Below are 22,595 nucleotides of genomic sequence, written 5' to 3'. Positions count from 1 at the left end.
AAATCCTGTAGTTTATTATTAGCACATTCACAGACTTCAAGAATGTTTCGTTAGTTTAATTACTTGAAGATTGAATACAGATTTCCTAGCTTGAATGGAACTTTATTATTCCATTCTAGCTCTTATGAATAAAGGTCACACATTAGCACTTCGAGTTTACTGATGTCTCAAAACTATTTCTTCAGAGTTTTAATTTAAGTGCTTAAAGTTCCAACTTTAAGTGTTTTGAAAGGAACAGGAAGGCTCTGTTGATTTCAGAAGCTTTCAGATTGTCACCAATTTGGTTTTAGATCTAGGTTCCTAGAAGTAAAAGTTCTTACTGGCCATTAAGGACACTGAGCTTCTTCTGTGTAAAATTTTTTCATTTTTAAATTGTCTAATTTATGAATTGTTATTTTGTATTTTAATCAGATTAACTCTGAAAATAAAATTTAGGTAGTATTAGAACTGGAAAATGTCATATTTTGAGTATTCCTAGCATTCAAGACCCCTATTAGCTTCAGTCATCTATTTAAGGCAGTGAGGTGATGCTCTCCTCTATGTTTTTCTTCTTGTGAGCACTGAGCATTTGTTTCCATTAAATAATATTGCTAATATTAATTATGCTTTCTGAATATTCAAAAACAAGTTTCTGAGCTGAAGGATAGGTATAAATGTGAATAACATTAACTCCAAAGAGCTCTCTATAGTGAATGCTTTACCTCATTGCAGGAGTGAGGAGCCTCCTGCTATAAAGAACACTCCATTGCCTTCATGAGGTTGGCTGCGGCCTTCCTTTCTTTACTGCACTGCCTTTTCTGAACTATGCATACATACAGGCAGATGTAAATCAGCACCCAGCAGTCACAGCACTTGCAAGAAGGCCCAGCTTGTAAATCAAGTAAAGAAAAGCCCAGAAGATGACCATGTTTGAAAATCCATTTCAATAATAGTCTTGATGGATTCATTTAAACTTACATAAATACAACTCCATCCAATAAAAAAATGTACTCTATCCAAGGGTATAGGTACCATAAGTAGTTGCATGACCCTTACAATAGCTTCCAGACTGGGACTCTATTCAGAGAACTGCATGTGCATTCTGACACTTATATTCCACAGAAATACAATCATTTCAAATGATACATGCAAAACACTATAATTCAGCCATGAAAATGTAAATATGCTACAAAGAATGATTCGATTGAAAAAAATGACCAGTAATACTAGAAGCAATTCACTGTATTGTGTTTGATTTTAAGTTCAAACCTCTGCTTTCCCTCAAATGATGAATGCTGCTACGTGTTCATTCTGTTGACTCATAGCAGATGCGTATTAGTGGAGACTGATATGGCAAAAGTGTTGTTTGTTTTTTCCATTATGAACAAATTGTGCTATTGTGATGATGGCAAAACAGATTTTTTCCTTAGATATTCACTTGAAATGGAAGTTCTTAAAGTGTCCAGTGAGTTTTCTGTCTTCACAGACTGTGATTTTCTACACTTTTGTGGGATCAAGTCTTTGTAGAATTCCACTGCCTTCTTCTGGAAGTGCTTCCCAACAATAACGTACAGGACTGGGTTCAAGCAACTGTTGCTAAAGGCGCAGTACATTGCCATCTGGGTCACAATATCATTGATTTCTTCAAGGCATTTCAAATTCCCTACTAGGTAGCAGACTGTATCGATGAAGGTGCTGATCTGGAATGGAAGCCAGCAAATGACAAACAGCAAGAGCACAGCAAGGACCAGCAAGGTAGCTTTCCTCTCTGTCTGGATTAACTTCAGTTTTTGTAACTCATTACTTCGTAAGGCCTTGGTGATCTGAGTAGTGCAATAGGTAATTACACAGAGTGGGATTATGAAGCCCACAGTATTCAGCAGGCAATTGTTTGCAGGGTGCCAGTAGGGGTTTGGATAATCAAGAGAGCAGGCTGTGATGTTGTACTCTTTGAAATACTGTAAGTTTCGGAACACCATTGTAGGTGAGCATATGAACAATGCACACATCCAGATTATAAAGCTGTTCCACTTGGCACAGGCTGTTCGCCGCATCCGTCCCAGAGACATGGTTTTTACCAAGGCCAGATAGCGGTCGATGCTCACTAATGTCAGAAAATAAATGCTAGAGTAAGAGTTCATGTAGCTGATTGTGTTGACAGCTTTACAGAGGAACAGGCCAAAAGGCCACTGAAAGTTATTAGAAATATTAATGGCCCAGAAAGGTAAAGAACAGACAAACATTAGATCAGCAAATGCCATGTTTGCTAGGTAAATTTCAGCCACAGAGCAGCGACTCTTGTGGAAGCACAGGACAATAAGGACAAAGGCATTTTCTATTGTTCCCAGAATAAATATAATCCAAAGGAATCCAGGCTGATAAGTCTGTAGCCATTTCCATGCATCTGGATTAATACATTCATATTCATTCATTTGATGCACACTTGAATTATTGTGGAAATCTGCTGAACTGATTGTAAACTCCTGTGTGGCCACAACATTGTAAAGTTGTGTAACGTTTTCAGGTGTGATGGTAACCATTTCTGTGCAGAGAAAGAGAGAAAAAAAAAAAAGGTAAAATGACACTGCTAGCTCTTTGCTGCAAAAGACAAGAAGAGAAGTTGGCTCTGCTTTTCCCATTGTCTTAAACAAAGATGGCATCAAACATACATAGGATTCTCTGGGTTGCTTTTCTCTAGTCACCCTGCTTTGCTTGCAGAGGGGTTCACAGAGCAAACTGCCATCGACTGTATGTGTGGATCAATTTTAAGGGTGCAAAGCAACAGCCATCACTGTAATAAGCAGGTTAACTGAAGCTGGCAAAGAACATTTGCCGGCCTTTATTCACTAGTAAGTGAATAAAAGAAAACAGCAAGTTTGTTTTGTTTTCCTTTTCTTTCTTTTTTTTTTTCTTTTTATTTCTAATTCTTTGATGAGGGTGATGATTACTTCCTTTTCTTATCTTTGTGTATCAATACTCATAGTTTCCCAAAGGAAGATGCATCACTGTGAGACTCCTGCTTTCAGCTGAAAAGCTCACAGGCTTGTCTCTCAACATTTTCTTCCTAAATTAGAACTGATGGAATTCAATTTCTGTGTTTCCTCTCCACACAGCTCCTTGTTTTTATCAAAATCTCCTCTCACAGCAATTTAGTTTGCAGGTCTAGTTTGCACTGAGAATGCTGCAGGAGTGAGGATTAGTATTTGGAAGCAGTGTGGCTTTGTCAACTCACTGGAATCACCTGCATATTTCTGTACTTGTGTTACCATCTCTTTCTACAGGCAAGTCACAGAAGAGATGAATGGTACAACCTTTGGAAGGGAATTTAGGTGTAATTAATCCATAGCAGATGGGTTCGCAGATTGGCAAAGATAGCGGCCATCATATATGCAAAGACCTTAGGAGTTGGACTTGATCCTTATGGATCCCTTCTAACTTGGGATATTCTGATTCTATTACCTGTCTGCAGTGAAGCTCCAGTGAGTTAATTTCAGTGTAAGAGCACAATGTGAAAACCAGCATAGGGTCTTACAGGGAATTATTTAAGGACATAAATCTCAGATACGTGTTTAAATGTCACTAGAATCAAACAGTTGAATGTCCAGATTCCACTTGGCACTATTAAAATGTTAGCTGTGGTAATTATTCCTATGTTTCTGAGACACTGAATGCCCAAATATAAGAATCCAGGCCTGTATGCATAGTTATCTGAACTAGGTGACAGCAATATTGCTTGTTTTATTCCAGGTCTTTAAAATACCTCTGATAATATTGTGGTTTTATTGGAAGCTTTTCAGATGTATTTTTAACTAAAACATTTTTCTGACTCATCTGGTAACTTGGCAGTGAGAAATGTCTGTAATTCCTGGAAGGATGAAGTTCTGATTCATGTTCTGTTTACTGCACTAGCTGGTTGGTAAAAGTCAATCCTAAGCATGCACATTGACATTTGGCTCTTAGATGAAGAACTGCTGAAAAATGATGACCGTATTTTGCATATTTATTTTAATTAAGTACTGTAGTGCTTGGGAACCAAATGCAAAGATCAAGATTGCATTTCATTATGTGTAACAAAAACTCTCTGCCATAAAATTTACAACACAAGTGTCAGGCAGTACAGGTCAACTGGATAAAACAAGTGAGACTGAGAATTTTCATCACATTTAGTGATGAAACAACACTCCCATCTGCCCCTCCCCTGCCACAGCTCCATGCTGTTCCCTCGGGCCCTGTCGCTGTCACATAGAGCAGAGCACAGTACTGCTTTGCCAGTCCCTGTGAGGAGCTGCAGGCCGCCAAATGCCTCCTCACAGCCTCCTCTGCTCTGGGTTGAACAAGCCAAGGAGCCGTAGCTGTTTCTCATACATCTTGTCCTCTAGACCCGTCACCCTCTTTGTAGCCCTTTTTCCTGGCACTTCATGCTCTAACAGTGTTTTGGAGGTAAAATGCTAATGGACCAACAGAAGATCATGTGAGAACAGAAGTTCTGTTGGGCGATGCTGTAAGCAGAAGCTGTTGTTTCTGCCAGGAGCAGGCAGCAGCAAGAATTAAGTGCACTATGAAATTCTTTGAGGTTGAGTATCTGCAGATACTTAGTAAGGCATTCATTAGTAATTCAAAGTCATAAAGGCTATGATATTGTTGGCAATTTCTATGCCTATTTCTCATAATTATGACTAATAGGAAAGCAAGAACCAGGAATTAATTTTACAGCAAACGGAAGCACAAAAACTGCCCATTGGTTGATGATATTTTTCCTGTAATTCACCTTTTAAATGATTGTGCTTTAGAAAGACCGAGAATTGTTTAAAATAAGTTACTTTTGTGACATTACTGGGGTCTAGAAACAGACTTCAGGACAGAGAATGTGACTAAGGCTCGTGCTGTGTGGCTCCTGGCTTATCTGTTTCCTTGGTCCTTAGCTCAGGCCCTTGTGTAAAACATTGTTAGAAATGAGGGTGTGAACAGTGTAAAATGTGCTAGTCATCATTACATGTCCTATTTAAACAATTGCCTGGGGCTATTCTCTGCAGCACGGGAAAGTCATTTAAACCATGTGCTTACTGAATATATTATGATTTACACAACCACAACTTAGAAAAGAGATTGATTTGCCATTGTCTTATCTCAGGCCAGTGAAAATAAGTGTAATCCCCTCAAAAAGACACTGTGTGTACAATGCAAAGCAGTTTTAATGTCTCATCTTGGACTGATTTTACCTGATGATTTTGACATAAACTGTCTAGCTGAAGCAGTTACTATTACTGATTATGAAGAATTGCTGAAGTGGGTTGAATTTGTTCCTGCTGAAGTTCATCTCTTATTACTGGATATTTCATCCTTTACAGTCAGATAAAAACATTCTCAGTCATTGTTTTTTGTTGTTCCAGAATTATTTTTTTTGCTAGTAGTATTGGGCATAGTTGGCAAGGTTTTGGCAGTCAGAGGCTGCAGCATGGCTTGTGTGGCAGATAGCCACACCTTGCCTGTGCTGATGGCACCCAGCCCTCTACTGTTTTCAAACACTGTCCTGAGCAGTGGAGCAGGGCTATGGTGTTGGCTATTGCAGTCATATGTTGAGCAAAGGCATGATCCAGCCAATGCTGCAAATAAGGTACACTCACACAGAGACTGGGAAGAAGAGGGTAATATACTGTAATTGCTGTGGTCCTGGATTGTTTACATGTAAGGGGTAAGGAACTCCAAAAGGTGGCAGTCACAAATGCCATGATCTGAAAGCTCTGAGAGCTGTGAACAGTCATTGACACTTTTTGTCTTTGCCTGTAAACCTGGTGGATTCTTCTATTAATCAAGGATAGACTTGTATGTACCATCGTGGGGGGAGCATGCCAGAAGAGAGGTGAAAGAGGAGCAGAAAGTCAAAGATAATGCACAGAGTCCAGGAATCCTTGAGATAAATATTAGGTGAGGATGTAAGGTCTCCATGCTACTGCTGTACATGCTAGAGCCTAAGGATAGTCTGAAGGAGGAGATGCAGAATATGATGAAGCACAATTACAAGCCCTCTAAAGATTAAGAACTGCAAAATAAGGAATGCAAATGCAGGGGAAAAAATTAGCACTCAGTTAATAGTGCTAATGGATATGAATGAGTTCCAGGAAAGCTGAGACATTTTCTTCTCCAAATGGAGAAATGCCCATGTTGCATCAAGTGAACAGTCAGATTTCACGATCAGATTTGGGTACCTCTGACAGTGGTGTTAAACTTTTATTGTACTATGCTAAGTATCTGCTCATGTGCGGAGATACAGTGAGAAATAATCTGCAAGAACACAGGACAAAGCAGAAGACAAAAACTGTTGCCATATGACCTCAACCTTCTTGGCTGCTTGTTTCTCGAGGATCGGGAAACCTAAGTGTAAACTATTATGTAAGTAAAGGTATTGGTGACCAAAAAGGGCGAAAGAGGATTATCAGTCTTAAACTTAGGCAGAATACTCACTGTTTGATAGTTTCTTCTTTGTATCATTCAATTAATGATGAGATGTTTGAATTACACTTACAAAAAAATAGCATAAACATTCCTTGAGGCAAGACTGTTTAGCCCATGGCAATATTTCCAATTACAAAAGTATTGGAATTATAAGCATGATGTAATATTTCAGGTTCTGAAAGTTTACACTTTCTCTTATTTGTAAATTGTAGCCACATCCTGGTATGATCAAATTGTCCATAAATGACATCACCTATGATCTTAGGGCTGAAATGAGTCACTGCAGGCCTCCAAACTTCCATTTCTAATTCATGGTTTCCTACAATAACCAGTCCTTCTTTTGCCCATAAGCAATTGTAGATACAGCTTAAAACTAAACAAGGACCTGAGCATCCTTGCAGTTATATTTCTACCAATGTTTTCAGCTTGCGTGTTTACTGTTGTCCTACGTTGTTGTCCTGGGTTTACAGTTTGTCAGCTTTTCACAGATATGAAAAATTTCTCCTATCCTTTCCTTTTTGGGATCAGGATCAGCTAACCATAGTCGTGTCACTTTGGAATAAGTGCAAGGAACCACTACACCACTCTCCCACTGTGTCATACTGTGTCCATGCTCTGCCTCTTACGACATGCCTACTTCTCTGAGCAGTATAAGGCTTCTAATCCACCAGAAAATTTGTCAGGATGAAGGGAGGTTTGATTCAAGTTTATTCAAAGCAAACTTTGAACATTCCTTCCCCCTAGACAATAGAATAAACTCTCTAGTCACCACAATCTGTGCTGCCCAGTTCAAGAACTTTTTTGTTCAGTGTTGATATACATCCAGGCACTTGGATTGAGGTCTTAGTTAGTCTTGGTCTTATTTATTAGCATCAACATAAGTGGTAGTGATACCAGACATTTTTAAAACTGAAAAGGAAAAGGCTGAAATATAAATATTATTATTGTATGTTTTGTTTGCTTAGAGAAACAACATTAAGTCATCTTATACACAAGTTACTGCTTCTTATCTTTGTATTACATAAAGAAGGATATAAGACTACACAAAAGCTTTAAAAACGAAAAAAAAAAAAATCAGTGGTAAGAAGTTGAAACTGGCTTATTGATTTATTCCTTCTGTCTGTTTAAAATGCAAATACAGCAGGAGAGTTTTGTTGCCAGCATCTTCACAGAATCAGAGAATTGTAGTGGTTGGAAGTGATCTCTGGGGATCATTTAGTCTAACCCTGCAGCTCCTGCCCTTTAGATACTTATAAACATTGATAATGTCCTCTCTTGGTCTGCTCTTCTCCAGGCCTCTCAGCCTTTCCTCATAAGGGAGATGCACCAGGCCCATCATCATCTTCGTGGCCCTCCACTGGACTCTCTCCAGAGGCTCCCTGTCTTTTCTTGAAATGAGGAGCACAGAACTGGACACAGTACTTCAGATGTACAGGCTTAGTAGAGGGGGAAGATCACCTCCTTCAACCTGCTGGATGCACTCAGCCACTCCTCCCAGTTTAGAATTATCTGCAAAATTGCTAAGGGTGCACTTTATCTCTTCATCCAGGTCACTGATGAAGATATTGAACAAGACCGAACCCAGAACCAACCCCTGGGGAACACCACTAGTTATAGGCCTCCAACTAAAACTCTCTGCTGCTGATCACAGCTCTCTGAGCTATGCCAGCCAGCCAGTTCTCAGTCCACTGTCCAGTTGTCTATTCCACATTTCCTGAGCTTACCCATGAGGATGTATGGAGACAGTGTCTAAAGTCTTGCTGACATCAAGGTACACAACATCCACTTTTCTTCCCTCATCTACCCAGCTGATCATGATGTCATAGAAAGCTACCAGATTGGTCAAGCATGATTTCCCTTGTGAATCCATGCTGACTACTCCTGATAACCTTCTTCTCTTCCACTTGCTTGGTGATGACATCCAGAATAAGCTGCTTCATCACCTTCCCAAGGATGGAGGTGAGGCTGGCTAGCCTGTAGTCTCCCAGCTCATCCTTCTTGCCCTTTTTGAAGACTGGAGTGACTTTGGCTTTCCTCTGATCCTCAGGCACCTCTCCTGTTCTCCGTGACCTTTCAAAAACGATAGAGTGGTTCAGGCAAACAGGATGGGCAAACAGGACAGGCAAACAGGGTGTGGTGTGTCAGGAAGGGCATGGTGCAGGAGTTCGTGCAGGCAGGACATGCAGGGAAGATGACAGGCAGCCTGGAATCATTACACTGAAACCATAACACTGCGAGCCTTTTTTTTTTTTTTAGAATCATATGGCTGATACTCATTTTTCTTCCTGTATTAAGTTAATGAAGTACATGCACTGAACTTAGAGAAAGAGTATTCAATTAAAATGAAACAGAATGTTTCATTTTGTGGACAAATGCTATTGCAGAAGTCTATTCATGCCTCCAGATTGTGTTCCCTGAAATAAAGTGGTGTAATACTGATGATTACTCAACTTTAGAGCTCTTATAAGCTGTTTCAGGTAAGGTTTTACTATTTATTTTTGTGAGATTACAGAGAATCAATTTATGCCTCTCCTATTCCCTGAAATGACTATCTCTTGCTGTCACGGTTATGGAAGCAATTGTATCAGACCTATTTGGTGGTAGTGCCTGGGAGTTAGGTATCCAGACCCGAAATTCATTTCAGCAATACAGATTCAGAACAAAGGCCTTGTGAAGGCTGGATAGAACACCCAGCTGAAATCCACACTGCAGTATGCGTGGAATCATCCATAACAGTATTTTGGGTTTATCTGATTTAGGTACTGCCAGTAGCTGGCTTGTCATATGTACGTGTAGCTTTATACACAACTAGGTGATGATGGTACAGAAGAGCAGAAAATCTGGGAGGAAAAAAATAGTTTTGAGTGGCTGCAAATTGAGATGGGCATTTGCTCACTTCTGAAATATGAGACTTTTGTGATGCGCTTTTTTAGAGGAAAGATCAGCTGCAGAAAGAAACAGCAAAACACCCAAGGCCTGCCACAGTCTCCAGTCTAAATCTCTGATCCTGTGCAGACCTGAGGCTGTTCCAATCGTATTTATTTTTGTAAGGATTTGTCCTCCTAAATATCCCTGAAGACAGCTTTGGGAAGCCAACTGTCCCTTGGTGGTGCCCAGTAGTCTAGCAGCCATGCTTCTTCATGCTGCTATAAAAACTGCAATAAATGCGACAGAGGAGCTGTCAGAGCCATAAGAAGAAAAAAAGGCACCTGCCTGACAGATCTACTGTTACTGAAATGAGAAATAATGGGAGTTTAAGAGATGCTGTAGGTAAGGGTGGTTTTCTGCAGCATGGTGCCTACTAGAAAGTCTGTTTTCTGCTGAGTGAAAGTATTCTGCTTTCTCAAGGGCCTATAATGTTAAAATTTATTGACTTAAGAAAATAAGATGTGACAGAACTCCCTCTAACTGCCTCATCTGAGACCATCTGACAGGTCATAAATGTTTCCAGCCAAGGATATGTAGGTTTCATTTTAACGCATTTAGAGGTTTCCTTCCAGGACAATTTTTGCAGGGGAAAGAGATTTTTATTGTTTTTCAATTAATTATGAGGTTATGACGTAACAACTTCAATGCATATCCTTTATCTTCACACCTGCAGGTCCAGTAGGCCTCAAGAACAGTTGATGGGGTAGCCTAAACAGAAGCTTTTTGGCAAGAACTGAAAGACATGTCACAAGATCAAGGCCATCTTCTGTGATGGGTCTTATTTTTGTTGTTAACAAAAACACAGGAAAGACATTTTCTTTATGATTTCTGTTCTTTCTCTTTTAGGCTTATTTTCAAAGCTGCTTACTCATCTTTTTTCTCAACTTTTACTGTTTCAAAAATCATCTTTGTCATCTGTCACCAGTATATTAACTCTCTTGTTTCCATCCAGACAAAGAGCAATGGGATTGGTTGCTTCCCTCTCTTAGGCCTTAGCAAGCATTTAAGTTGTGTCTTTGTCCAAATATAAAAAAAATGCATAATTATGTGGCCATTGTGAAATGTACTCTGAAAGTTACTCAGAATATCCTTTTTAACTCTGCTTTACTGAGAATGTATTCATTATTTTGGAGAGGCAGAAGAAGTGCCTGAATAATTCTTAAAATGTTTCTTACCTTCAGTTTCACAATGAAAAGATTTATTCTCTCCTTTTACTGTCTCAGTGACTCATTTTTAATTTCCACCCTTTGTATAAGTAATCTTTACTTGGCTTTAGCTCACATGATATTGTAGATCAGCAGCTACTTCCTGTGGCAATGCAGGCACAGCAGTTCCTGTTCTTCATTCTCCTCTGCTGTTCCTTTCCACCCTATGGCTACTCTCACAATTACTATTCAGTTTTATGAGCCTTCTGTTGAACCAGATTGAGGAACTTGACTGGGACAAAAATAACCTTGTAGAAGGAAAGGCTTTTTAATGAGAATCAAGTTCCCAGTTTGTCAGAAAATTAAGGCAATGAACAAAAAATGAAGTTTTTACTTCTTAAAAGAGGAGTTTAGAGTATCTCCGGTGTGTAAACTTGAAGCACACCATGGAACAACAGCCATTACTCTGCAGTTACCATTAAGGGTCAATTATGTTAGATAAAAAAGGAAAAATATGTATTCTGTTAAAGCAATTATCTCAATAACAATGGGTCTAAAGAGGGAATAGGCTATTATTCTTTCCCATGGGTGGGATGGGAAAACACACACTTTCAATACTTGCTGTTGTAATCAACTAAAGAAAGATGTGGTAAGAACAGAAGCCCAATCCAGTGTGATAAAGCACCTTACATATTATTTTTTCCAAATTGATATCTTGAAAGGAGTCACAATACTAGTATTTTTATATTATGCTTTTCCTGAAAAATCCCATACTTTTCATCTCCGAATAACTTGGGATTCAGTGCTTTACAAATCCTATTCAATAAGTCCAATATTTGTGATAGAATATTGTATCTGTGTGTAAATTAACTACAACTGAGATAGTGAACAGCAGAACAACATGGCTGGACTATTGTAAGAGCTGGTAGGAAGAGGAAAATCTGAACTGAATCTGTGGGAAAGATAACTGTGTATGGAAAATTTCTCATTATGAAATCTAAATAGATTTGGTCTAGAGATAGTGGTGGTGTTCATCCCCTGATTTGTTATTACCTATTTTAGAAATGGTTCTACTAAAAGTAGAATGCTCCAAATGATTCAAATGGCACCTAAGTTTGAAGTTGCTGCCGTTCCGAAAGTACTTTTTTGTTACTATAGTTTTATTTCATCTGAAATGAGAAATTGTCATTTCTAACATTACGGTCTGGCCTAAGATCAAAAGAACAAGATCTTCAAGATTCTCCAGCCATTATATCACTCAGTTTTAGCTTTATCATCCTCAGAAGTTTTAAAAATACAAAAGGATGAAACCTTGAGTAACATGATCTTACCACACCACTGGCCTGGATCATGGCAAGAAGTTAGACTTCCTTGATGCCTTCCAACTTGGATTATCCTAAAATTCTTAGTTTGTGCTTCTTATACTAATAATTGAATTTCCAGTTGAATTTAGCCAACAAACAGAAGCAGAATGTCAAAAAAGTAAAGCTCACTGAGCATCCTTAGGAAGCTATGGACGTTTTGTTGAAAGTAACATGTGAACTGGCTTTTGCTAAAGAAGGTTTTTGCTAATATCAGGATAGAGCTATGGCTCTTCAAAGTCAGAAAAGTAAGTAGAGATACACTGACTAATTGACTGGATTTACAGTGAGGGCAGAAGGGAGCCTGGATGCCTAGGTTGAGGGGTGACGCTGTGGGCTGATATGCGCCCACTCACATCTGTTTATGGGCTGTTTTGTGATGCAGTGGACTCTTAAAGTCCTGTTTTAAATGTGTGTTATCTGTGTAGTACTTCAGTATGTACTGTTAAATTTGCCTTTCAGATATTTATATTCCTTCACTTATCTCTTTAGGTGATTATAGGGAGAAGTGTGGAGAAGGAGAGATTTGTAAGACTTTAGGAAAGACATTAAGTCAATATAGCACTGGAGATGCATAAGAGAAAAAAATTAGTTATTTTGAAGAACAGCAGCAGCCAAGTTTTTGGGAGGCCATTTGAGTGCTTGAGTACGGGTATTTTGGAATGAGTATGAGATAGGGCCTCTGAGAAGTGTGTGTTTCTGCAGCCATGCAAGATACCTTGGAGTTCTTGAAATAACTTCAGATACTGCTGGTGACCTTTGCCATATGATATAACTACAAGCTGGCAAATTTTGAGGCTTAGCAGAGTATTATAGGGACTATAAAATAGAGCATTCTGGCTATAAAATGCAAAATTACAACAAAAGAAGAGAAGGAAAAGAGTCTCCTGGGAATTAGTCTGTTAAAACAGCCTAGGTTTTAAGAGCTGAAAAAGAGAAGCTGCTGATTTGTTGTGGAAAAAAATGATTGAAACATAAAATTATGCTTAACAACAAAATATACTTAAAATCTGAAAAATAGTTAATTTTCTGTATTTGAAATGAGTAAGTTTGATGTGGTGCTCAGAGTATCTGACTTTGGATTAGTCTTGTTTTTAAAGAAAATTCCTACTTCTTGTCTTTTGGGACACTAGGAATGCTATATAAAGCTCTGCGGTATCTTGGCAACAGTTAAAGCAGATGAGCTAGAGGCAAAGGTTTTTGTTTTTACTTTTATGTGTTTTCTCTCAAAAAAAAGGTACATATGGGCAAAATAACAGAGGAAAAATAAACCAAACCTGCCTTCATGCACTTATTTTTACTTGGCTGAAAAATAGAAAAACTCTGACGAAGCATACCAAGTTGCATAAATTTCTTGGTATCTTCTGTACCATGTACAGTGGGAATATCCTGCAGAAAGCACTAGATATTATGAATGCAGCAACAGAGGTGGAATAATAAGAGGAAAAAAATTGTAAATTCTGAACTATTCTTGTTTCCAGGAAGATGAAGAATTGATTCTCCTTTACTTGCTTTGCTGTAGTGGAGGCACAGAAGTGTTGCTCAGCAGCTTAGAAAACTCCACCTAAGGCTTCCTCATTGATGAGCACGTGAATGTCCTCTTCAGGTCTACATTACTGCTACCAGACTTCTTTGGCCCTGTTTAGCCATTTCTTTCTCCTAACAGCTCTTTTTCCTGGGTATCAGCTCTAAGTTCCTGTGACTAGGTAAAATGTGAAGGTCTAATGGCCAAATAATGTTTATTCATGCTGCTTCCTTTGTGCACTATTTAATGTTGAGATTTGCCTTTCAAATGAATGGCTCTGTGCCCTGAAAGTACTTTGCTTCTAGCTTCTAGAGAACATTTCAACAGCCATTTAAGCAAAAAAGCAGATTTGCCTCCAGTGCCTCCAATTACAATCATGTTTACACAATTATTAATGGCATTTGCAATAATGCAGCACTTTCTGCACATTTTCACAAATGACTCTCACAACTATGACTTTTGATAAAAGGCTAAGTTTCTCCAATAGATTTTACTCTTGAGCTGATCAGGCTCTACTACATTTTTACAACACACTTTGTGCTGCTGCAACTAAGATTTCATCTTCAGATACGGACAGTTGTCCTCGCCAGCATGCTGTGGGGTCTGAGCATGCAGATATCTGAAGATATTGCACCCAGCATTTGTCTTTTCTAGAAGCTAGTAATAACAGAATACCTTTGGTTCACTTAATGCCTCCCAAAAAAGCATATAATATACGGACATCTTCATCCAATAAAGGTACAGTTTTCAAACATCAAATTGGGCTCAGACTACAGAATAGGCTGGAAAGTATGATTAACTATGTAATGGTTGATTTTCTTTTCCACTTTGTACTCTCTGGAGAACCAAGCACCAGACAGTTCCCTTGTCAAGGAGAAGGAACTCTGTAAGTTTTCTTAATTCAGTGAAAAACTTCAGAAAGTCATTTTGTCTTGCCCTTCCTGGGTCAAACTTGCCCACCTCTGCTGTTACCTGAGCAGCTGTGGCAGTCATTTCATATTATTTCTGTGTCTCTGTTCCTGCCTTAGCCAATGTATGAAGCATTTGCAATTGGAAAATGTAAGTTTTTAGATAACAGGATATAAATTATCACATTGAGTATATCGCAAAGGAAAGCTCAAAACCATATATATATACTTAAAATATGTGTGTATGTGTGAGAGAGAGATAACTATAGTGAACCTCACACTGCATTGCAGTTATTTTGAAAGCCAGCACTGATAAAATTGGATATATACCCAAACATAGACTGTTTTCCTGCTGAAAACATAGCAGAACACCAATGACAATTTTTACATGGAAGTACACCGTATTTCTATGAAAATGCAGAATGAAGCATTCAAATAAATGTTGATAAGTATTTGGTGATTAACTAGATTGTACAAGCACTCATGCGTTTTTCAACTCTCTGTGGTCTGGAAGGCTCAGGATACTTCTTCAGCTGACAACTGGTGTAATGTACAACACCAATTTACAACAACGAGTGTTTGGATTATGATTTTATTTCTGCCTTTTCATTCTTTGCCAGTGTTCTGAAATTAAACTGAGTGCTAATTTATTGCCCTCTGTTGTTAGCAGCAGGAGATGCCAGAGACTTTCTGGAATCTGATAGAGAAACTCTGTTTTTCACTCTGTGACCACAGTTTTTGAGCACAGGTGATTGCCAAGATTTGTCTATCTGCTCTTTTGAGATTATGAGTGCCAACACAAAAACATGGTGAGGATTTTGTTTGAAAGGTTCTTTTTTGAATACATGCCACAGCCCCTTCAGAGAACTCTTGTACCCACAACTAGCAAAAGCAGAGATCCTTCTCAGCTTGTGTAGTCAATGGTGTTGGGATGTCACTGGGCAGCTATGTAGCATGACATGAGATCACAGGTATTGTCCTGTCTGTACAGTGGTAACAATTAATGGATACATCTTTCCATACCTCACCCTTTACTGCAGCTCTGTATGAAATGTTCTACTACATGTCAGAGGAGGCAAATTTCCTTTTTCTATTAAAAGGACAACCAAAACAGAAAATTTCTAGATAAAAAAAAAAAAAAAAGATTTTTTTTTTTCCCCACAAATGAGTTGGAAAAAATAACAGGAAAGATTTTGGAGATGTAGTTTCTGATTCTGAACAATGAAGGAGATACACAGACAAGTAACTCATGTCTCAGCATAAGATCCAGACTCACTCTTGAGCTCTGTGGCCATCCAAATAATTTATTATCTTTACAAAGTGAAGCAGCTCCAAAAAACATTGAGAATGAAAGTGGCCAACTCATTACAGTATCCACCAGGAGCTTGCTTTAGAAGGAAGATGCCTCATTCAAAATTCTTAATTCTGTGGTGCCCATTCCCAGGCAGATTTCCTCTGAACAAGTGCACATGCTTTGGTTTCTTGCTGCTACAAAAAAATTCAAGATTCTTTCATTCCAGATGGGAATTTCTTCCTTTTGCCCCTTCCCTCCCAACTTTTATGTGAAACAGAATTTCTACCTTCTGACCAGCATAGTTAATTTTGAAAAATATTCTAATTTAAGTTAATCACATCCCGTTTGAAGTCAGGTACCTCCAATTTTGCAGGCACTGTAGCATATAAGGCTCTCTGTGGCATGCAGCAGCAATCTGCAGAATGCAGAAAAGTCTAGTGGCAGGCCAGGAACAGGTGGAGAGGAAATGAGGAGATGTGAGTCCTGGAAGAGAACATAACACTGTTAAAGAAAACACTGGAGAAATATTACTAACTGAAAGGAAGGAAGGAACACTGGAAAGAAGGCAAGAAGGGAAATAGGGGTTTAATCTCCCAAGAGAGAAAAGGGCTTGAAAGCAAAAAATGAATGAATAAGAATTTCTGTTTGAGTCAAATATACAACAAATTAATAAGAGTTTTTACCTGGGATTTCTATTCAAAATGTTATAAAACCTGGATTTTTTACAAATGCAGAAGAATGAAATTCCCAGTGTCTTGCACAACACCATATTCACGGTTAGGATGCCAACTGGTAGACCAAGTCTATTATGGAAGGAAACAAATTGCTGTCTTGCATTTTTGAAAAAGACTGACATTTCCAAAATATTGCAGGAGATGCCTTCCCGAAACCAACTCCACTTTGTTACTTTCCTTCCTTTTAGTTCTGGGAAATACTTCTCTTGCTGAGCCAGCTGGCTGGAATTTCTTGGCTATGAGAAGACTTTTGAATGAAAAAAAAAAGTTTCTCAGAGAAATGAAGTAAGTACAATGTGAGAGCATGTAATCCATATCTCATGCAACATGTCTCTATCTGTGTTTTTATAAGCACGTTTGTTATAAATTTAGATCTAGTGTGAATAATATCCCCTTCATTCACAATTTGCCTACTTGTCAGATTTGTTATGTAGGCTTAACCAGGCTGGTATAGCATCACTTTGAAAATGAACTTGCAGCTCACCAAGAAAACAAACAAACAAACAAAAGTAGCACCATGTAAGAAGCTCTCAAATTTTAAACTAGCACCCTTCTTCTGTAAACTGCCAGTAAGTTTTTTTCATTATGTGATTCTTTTACTTGCTGTAAATCTCTATAAAGAATGGTTTCTAAGAAGATAAGAGTTTTTATTAATTAATCTGCTCATCAGGGTTACTCCCAGATTCTCATTACTTGGATATTTCAGCATTAATTATAATAAATAAAATACAATACTTGCCCGAGCAAAGGAGAAGAAATAAACATAAAAGTGTTAATCATAATAGATGGACACATCACAAATGATTGACCATATATATATAATTTTTAGCAGCAAGTTAAAATGTGGGGACCAGGAACTAAGAGTTGGAATCAGAAAATCTGAGATGGATTGCCTCATCTCAGAGGATGACATAGAAATGTGTACAGCAGAGCTGGGTGGGTATAGTGATTATATAGAGGAGCATGCATTTTACTTCTCTGACAAGATGCTAATAACCTCTGTGCATGTGTTTCTCTATATTTCTATGATCGCATAGAGAGAAAAGAGAGAACATTTCCACAAAACAAAGATTTAATGGTCACTTTTAGTTCCGCAAACCATTTGCCTGCTGCTTTGCTGTTCACTTTGGGAAAAATGGCTTGTGACTTTCAGTGCCCTGTGCTGGAAGGAGCAGGCAGAGCAAAACCTGTAGGATGATGCTATTACCGTCCTGTGTTAAACTGGGATCTGATGCTTCAGTGGTAATCAATGCGCAAGAGCCCTGCAAGGATACAGGCAGGTTTTGCCTTAAAGAGCCTATAGTCTAAGCAGAAGCCAAATGTAATAGAAAGAGTGAAGAATATAGCCCATTTTAGGGAAAGTGCGCTGGAGAATATAAGAGCCAAACCTAGTGACAATGTTTTCAATATTTCCATCCTCCTGCACTGGAGCTAGGATTTGGATTCAATGATCTTTATGGGTCCCTTCCAACTTGGGATATTCTGTGATTCTGTATTTAGAGATCAGGTCCCACATTTGAATTATGAAAGCCTCACAGCTGCTTGCAGCAAAGCTCAGGAGCCCTGAAGAACTGCTCCTACCTTACTGGCCTGCCTGATGTCTGCAAGCAGTTTACTGCCCATCCTTTGTGCCCTGTGATCCCAGAGCAGCAGTCTTTTGGGTAGTCAGCTGGCAGATCATAAAGCCACAAGGAAGGAAAAAAGCTCTTCCAGGGTCACGGGGATGCAGCTCCCAGATAACTTACAGGAACATTGCAGGAAGAAAACCCACTATAGCCAGTTCTGCCTCTGTGCATGCATATGTAGTTCCTGTTAATATCAAAATTACCTTAGGCTCTAACCATAGCTTGCTCTTCTTATTGCTGAGTTTATTGCAGATAATGAATGTGAGAAATGAATTTCTGCATTTAGGAAGCTCCACTCTCTGGTAATTCAAGAGCTTGAAGCCTGGCTTTGTTTGCAACACCCTCATCATGCTGGCATACCTAAGCGTGCAAGGCTTAGCACTGGAGGGTCTGCAAACCTGAAAGTTCCTCATTATTTGCAGGGATGACAATGACAAGCCCAGAGCTGCTGAATCAATCTCAAGAGTTGATATACAGGGGAGGTAAATATAGCACAGCAGCAAAAAGAAGTAAAATCCACTACTTCAGCATATTTGCAGAGTCCTGGAGCAGTTTGTAATGGATCAGATATTCCACAATGTCTGAATGCTCTGGGCTGCTTATCATCAGAATGGAAACAGCTTGCTTTCAGCAAGCAACTTTGTTCCTTCTGTTATTTTTCCTTTTCTTTATGGTCTGTGTTCCCTTTATGTCTGTTCTCTGTTGTCTGGGGCTTGCAGTGAGGTGCTAAACCATGGTCAGTGTTCTTCAGCCTCACTATGGTAGTATTGCTTCTAAGTGAATGGTGTATCACCCCTGTGGTGATAGCTAGCAGGTGTAACTTTGTGGGAAGACAGCAGCCTGCAGTGTCTGAATTTAGTGTTCTTGTTACATTGCTTATCCTCTGTGTTTTCTTGCTGTGGTAGTACCCACCGCCTCCAGGCTGTCACACCACAGGGATGCCCTTTCCTCCCTCCAATACTGACTTGGAGTTCTCACTGCTTCCCTTACAGGACCTTTCATGGGGAGCTGGATAGGGGGCTCCAGTTTGAACAGGGTTTGGTGTGAAACTGTATCCTGAACCTGTATCATATCATAGAATATATGGAATAGGTTGGAAGGGACATCAAAGACAATTCAGTTCCACCCCTTGCCATGGGCTGGCTGCCCTCCACCAGATCAGGGCCCAGGGCTCCATCGAATCTGGTCCTGAACACCTCTGGAGATGGGACACCCACAGCCTCTCTGGTCGGCCTGTGCTACTGCTTCAATCCTCTCTGTAAAAATGTTATTTCTAACAACTAACCTAAATCTCCCACTTTCAGTTTAAAACCATTCCTCCTGCCCTTGTAAAAAGTCAGTCTCCTAATTATAAGCTCTCTTCAAGTACTGGAAGGCTGCAATGAGGTCTCCTTGGAGCCTTTTCTTCTCCAAACTAAATAAGTCCAACTTTGTCAAAGTTTCTACACAAGAGAGGTTCTCCAGCTCTCTGATCATCCTTGTGGCTATCCTCTGGACCTACTCCAAGAACTCCATGTTTTCCTTGTGCTGGGGGCCCCAGGCCTGGACAAAGTACTCCAGATGGGGCTTCACATGGACAGAGCAGGAGACAATCCTCTCCTTTGCCTTTCTACCACCCCTGTTTTGATACAGTCCAGGATACAGTTGGCCTTCAAGGCTGCAAGCACATACTGCTGGCTCATACTTTTCCATTTGATCATTGTGATTTCAGACCAGTCTCTATTGGACAAACCAAACCCCTTCTCAATACAATGCTCACCAAGGGATATCATCCTCCTAGCTGTGCTAGGAGAGGGGTTCACCCAGCTGTCTGGTCTCAAAAGGTGAAGATATATGTGGCAATGTCACTTTAAAGCATTACTTCCTCTTCTCTCCCTTAGCTGCCCCACTGCAGGTTACCAGTTTAGTGCTGTAGGGTGTGACTCTTTTGCAGATGTCACAAGAACTCAAATAGTATCACCAGCTCAGGAAATAGATTCACTTCAAGAAAAGTCACTTGTTTAACCTTTCCCTGATCAGAAATGCTGTACATCAGCACAAGGAGGAGAAACAGAAGAGCAACTGCACTGCAGATCCATTGTGCAAGGAGAAGCTGGAGGCTTCAGGCATCTGCACCCAAAGCCACACCAGCTGTAGAGGATTGGCTAAGGATGGCTTCTGCCTCCACTCTGAGGCCCTGTTTGTTGGCAGTCACACATCTGCTGAGCAGGAGCACACGTTTCATCTGTGTGTGTGTGTAAAATTTGAAGTATGCAAGAAGGAAGAGAGATCAATGTTTAAATAAGGCAGGGGAAATCCAAAAGTTAAGAGTGGAGGGAGGGTTCTAAAAACCATTGGTGACAAAAGAACAAGCCTGGCTTATGTGTAACTTTTAAAGAACAGGCTTTAAATGGCATTTTGACAGAAAATATTTATTCTCTCTCTTTCTCTTTTAAATTTCATATTGATTAACATTGCTAATGAGCTCAGGTGTACATTTATTGCTGACTTGGTTACTGGGAGGGAATGTGTTTGTTTTGAAAGCAAAGCTCTATTCATTATTCCTGGATTTGCAGTAAGATTTTTTTTTCCTACTCTGACTCTGAAAATAGCAAGGTTTGGGTTTCTAAAAGCTTTTTGCCTCCTTCTTCCCAGGAAGAAATACATTATCTAAAACTGACTGTTCCAAAGCACTGAATTTTAGCTTATTGATAACTAACAGGCTAAAATTCTTCCCAATTCCTCTTGTTTTCTATCTGGGAACGGACTTTAAATGTGGTAACACTTGCTCTGAGAATATAGCTCTGAGATTTTTTTTTTCCTGGTGTAGATATGATATCCTTAATTTGGGAAGCTCTAACTCAAGAGGAAAGGCTGGGCTTTTCTGTTGGCTTGGCAGAACAAAATGTTCAGGTAACTCTGACTTACTCACTTAATCTTGTTCTAGCATGTACAGGGCTCAGTGGAAAACCTGACAGAAGTGTTCTGGAGATGTCTCTGCTCTGGCTATCCCATCATCTTTATTAACTTAGGTACACTTATCTCTTCTCTTTATGTTTGTCCTCTTCAGACTGAAAAAACAGACATATTTAGAAGTTTTCTGAATGATTCCGAAGTGTAAATATGCTTCTCTTCAATTTTTCCCCAGTGAATTTCCAGAAAAAAAAATAATCAGAAAAGATAGTAATCATATGACAGATATTACACAATATCCTGATAATTCAGATTTAGAGATTCTGCTATAAAAAGAAATATATTATCTTCTAGCTCTGTTCAAGTTTCTCTAAGAAAATATGTAGAACTACTAAAGATAAAAACACATTCTAATCTTAGGAGATGGCATCTGCATGATTACATACAACGTATCAAAACCAAGGATTCTAATGACAAACTCTGAACTATTTTGGCTGCATGACTATTTTGTTATTACCGTTACTATACACAGCCCACTGCTTACAATACTAAGTAATGGAAAACGAGTAGCATATATTTCAACATTTAGTCCTTTTGCTATACCATTCTAATTACAATTCCAGTTCTAAGCTTTTTATTTTTATAAGCATGTTATAAATCTTGCTTTCACTGTATTTTTTCATTTTAATATAAATATCAGAAGGAAACCAATAAAGTTGTTCAAAGGTGAACTGAAACCCTTCTTTGTTACAGAAGAAACAACTCAGAAGGTTTAGTCTTTGCCATTCAGTCAGTACAGATGAGACAGGTCAGCAGCATAAGGTACAAACAAATCCACACTGTGGCACAACGCTGACAATCAAAACAATAAACAGTGAGAAAACATTGAGGGCACACAGAAAGAACTGTCACTGCATTTTCCCTGGTTCTTGTTAGGTAAGTTCTCAGCTGAAAATGAAGTTAGCTGCTTGTACTTTCTGTTCTTTTATAGCTAAAACAAATAGAACACACTCACTGCCCTCCAGAGAGATCATTTTCCTCATGTAGCCCATTCCCGACAGTCTTTGGCATCCTAAGCACACTGAAATAAAGCATTTTTTTAATGTAAATGTTTCACCTCTGCAAAATCTGCCAAGCTAGCACGCTGTACCAGTGATAATTATTTTCTTCCTCTGTTCTTGGAATGTTAATGATGCCAGTTCTTTTCTAATTGAACTAGAAACATACTAAGAATTCAAGAAGCAGCTTCGAAGAAGTAACAAACTACTGAATTTAGATAGTGACAACGTTTCATCTGAAAAAGAAGTGAAAGCACGTACCTTGACTGCAAATTTGCTACTGATGAAGTACAAACAAGTGAGTGCAACACTTCTCAGTGAGCAGCCACGCTCCTTCTGTTGCATGAATGAGTGTAACTTCTGATTTTCTGCCCCTCCCTGAACAGAGCAGACTCATCCCTCTGTTAATGACATCATATTCCTGGACTTTCTGCTGTACTGTATTTCATTTCAGCAGTGCAGCTCGTTTGCTGTAACCAGCATGAGACCACTTGTATTTGACTAGGGGTGGTAAACAGTACAAATCAAGTTGAAATAATGACATCCCACAGAGTGAGTATGACACAGCCATGTGTGTTTGCAAAGAGCCTCAAACATGTATATGTGTGAGCATACACACATACAACCTCGATCCTGATTTCAGGTGATGGTGTATTTTATTTTTAACTGCTGTTAGACATAACCAAGAGCTAA

At 39.1% G+C, this 22,595-nt stretch overlaps 1 protein-coding gene across 5 annotated transcripts; it reads right to left on the bottom strand.

Annotated features, from left to right (window-relative positions):
• Nucleotides 1-341: 341 nt before the first annotated feature.
• On the bottom strand, nt 342-22,323 carry BDKRB2 (bradykinin receptor B2). Of its 5 annotated transcripts, none has more exons than XM_031553670.2 (3): nt 22,164-22,323; nt 15,953-16,076; nt 342-2,521 (listed from the first exon to the last, which is right to left on the bottom strand). In XM_031553670.2, the coding sequence occupies exons 1-3, from the start codon at nt 22,245-22,247 to the stop codon at nt 1,374-1,376; spliced, it is 1,356 nt and encodes a 451-aa protein (XP_031409530.2). In that variant the 5' UTR covers nt 22,248-22,323; the 3' UTR covers nt 342-1,373. The 5 variants fall into 5 exon arrangements, with proteins under 5 accessions (XP_031409530.2, XP_031409528.2, XP_085081697.1 ...); XM_031553668.2 differs by lacking the exon at nt 15,953-16,076 and adding an exon at nt 8,157-8,502 and having other exon boundaries at nt 22,164-22,269; XM_085225571.1 differs by lacking the exon at nt 22,164-22,323 and adding an exon at nt 6,442-8,502.
• Between the last annotated feature and the right edge of the window lie 272 nt (nt 22,324-22,595).

The sequence above is a fragment of the Meleagris gallopavo genome, chromosome 5 (genome assembly GCF_905368555.1).
Source record: "Meleagris gallopavo chromosome 5, MGAL_WU_HG_1.1, whole genome shotgun sequence".
NCBI lineage: Eukaryota > Metazoa > Chordata > Aves > Galliformes > Phasianidae > Meleagris > Meleagris gallopavo.
The sequence above is the reverse complement of the archived record's forward strand: the minus strand, read 5'-3'. Positions and strand labels throughout refer to the sequence as shown.

Excerpts from the sequence above, each read along its gene's own strand:
- BDKRB2 (XM_031553670.2), bottom strand. The coding sequence starts at position 22,247 with ATGCAACAGAAGGAGCGTGGCTGCTCACTGAGAAGTGTTGCACTCACT. Across the intron at positions 16,077-22,163 it reads GTAGCAAATTTGCAGTCAAG|GACTCACATCTCCTCATTTC; the intron begins GTACGTGCTTTC and ends GTTCTCTTCCAG. Across the intron at positions 2,522-15,952 it reads CAGTGCCTGCAAAATTGGAG|AAATGGTTACCATCACACCT; the intron begins GTACCTGACTTC and ends TTCTCTGCACAG.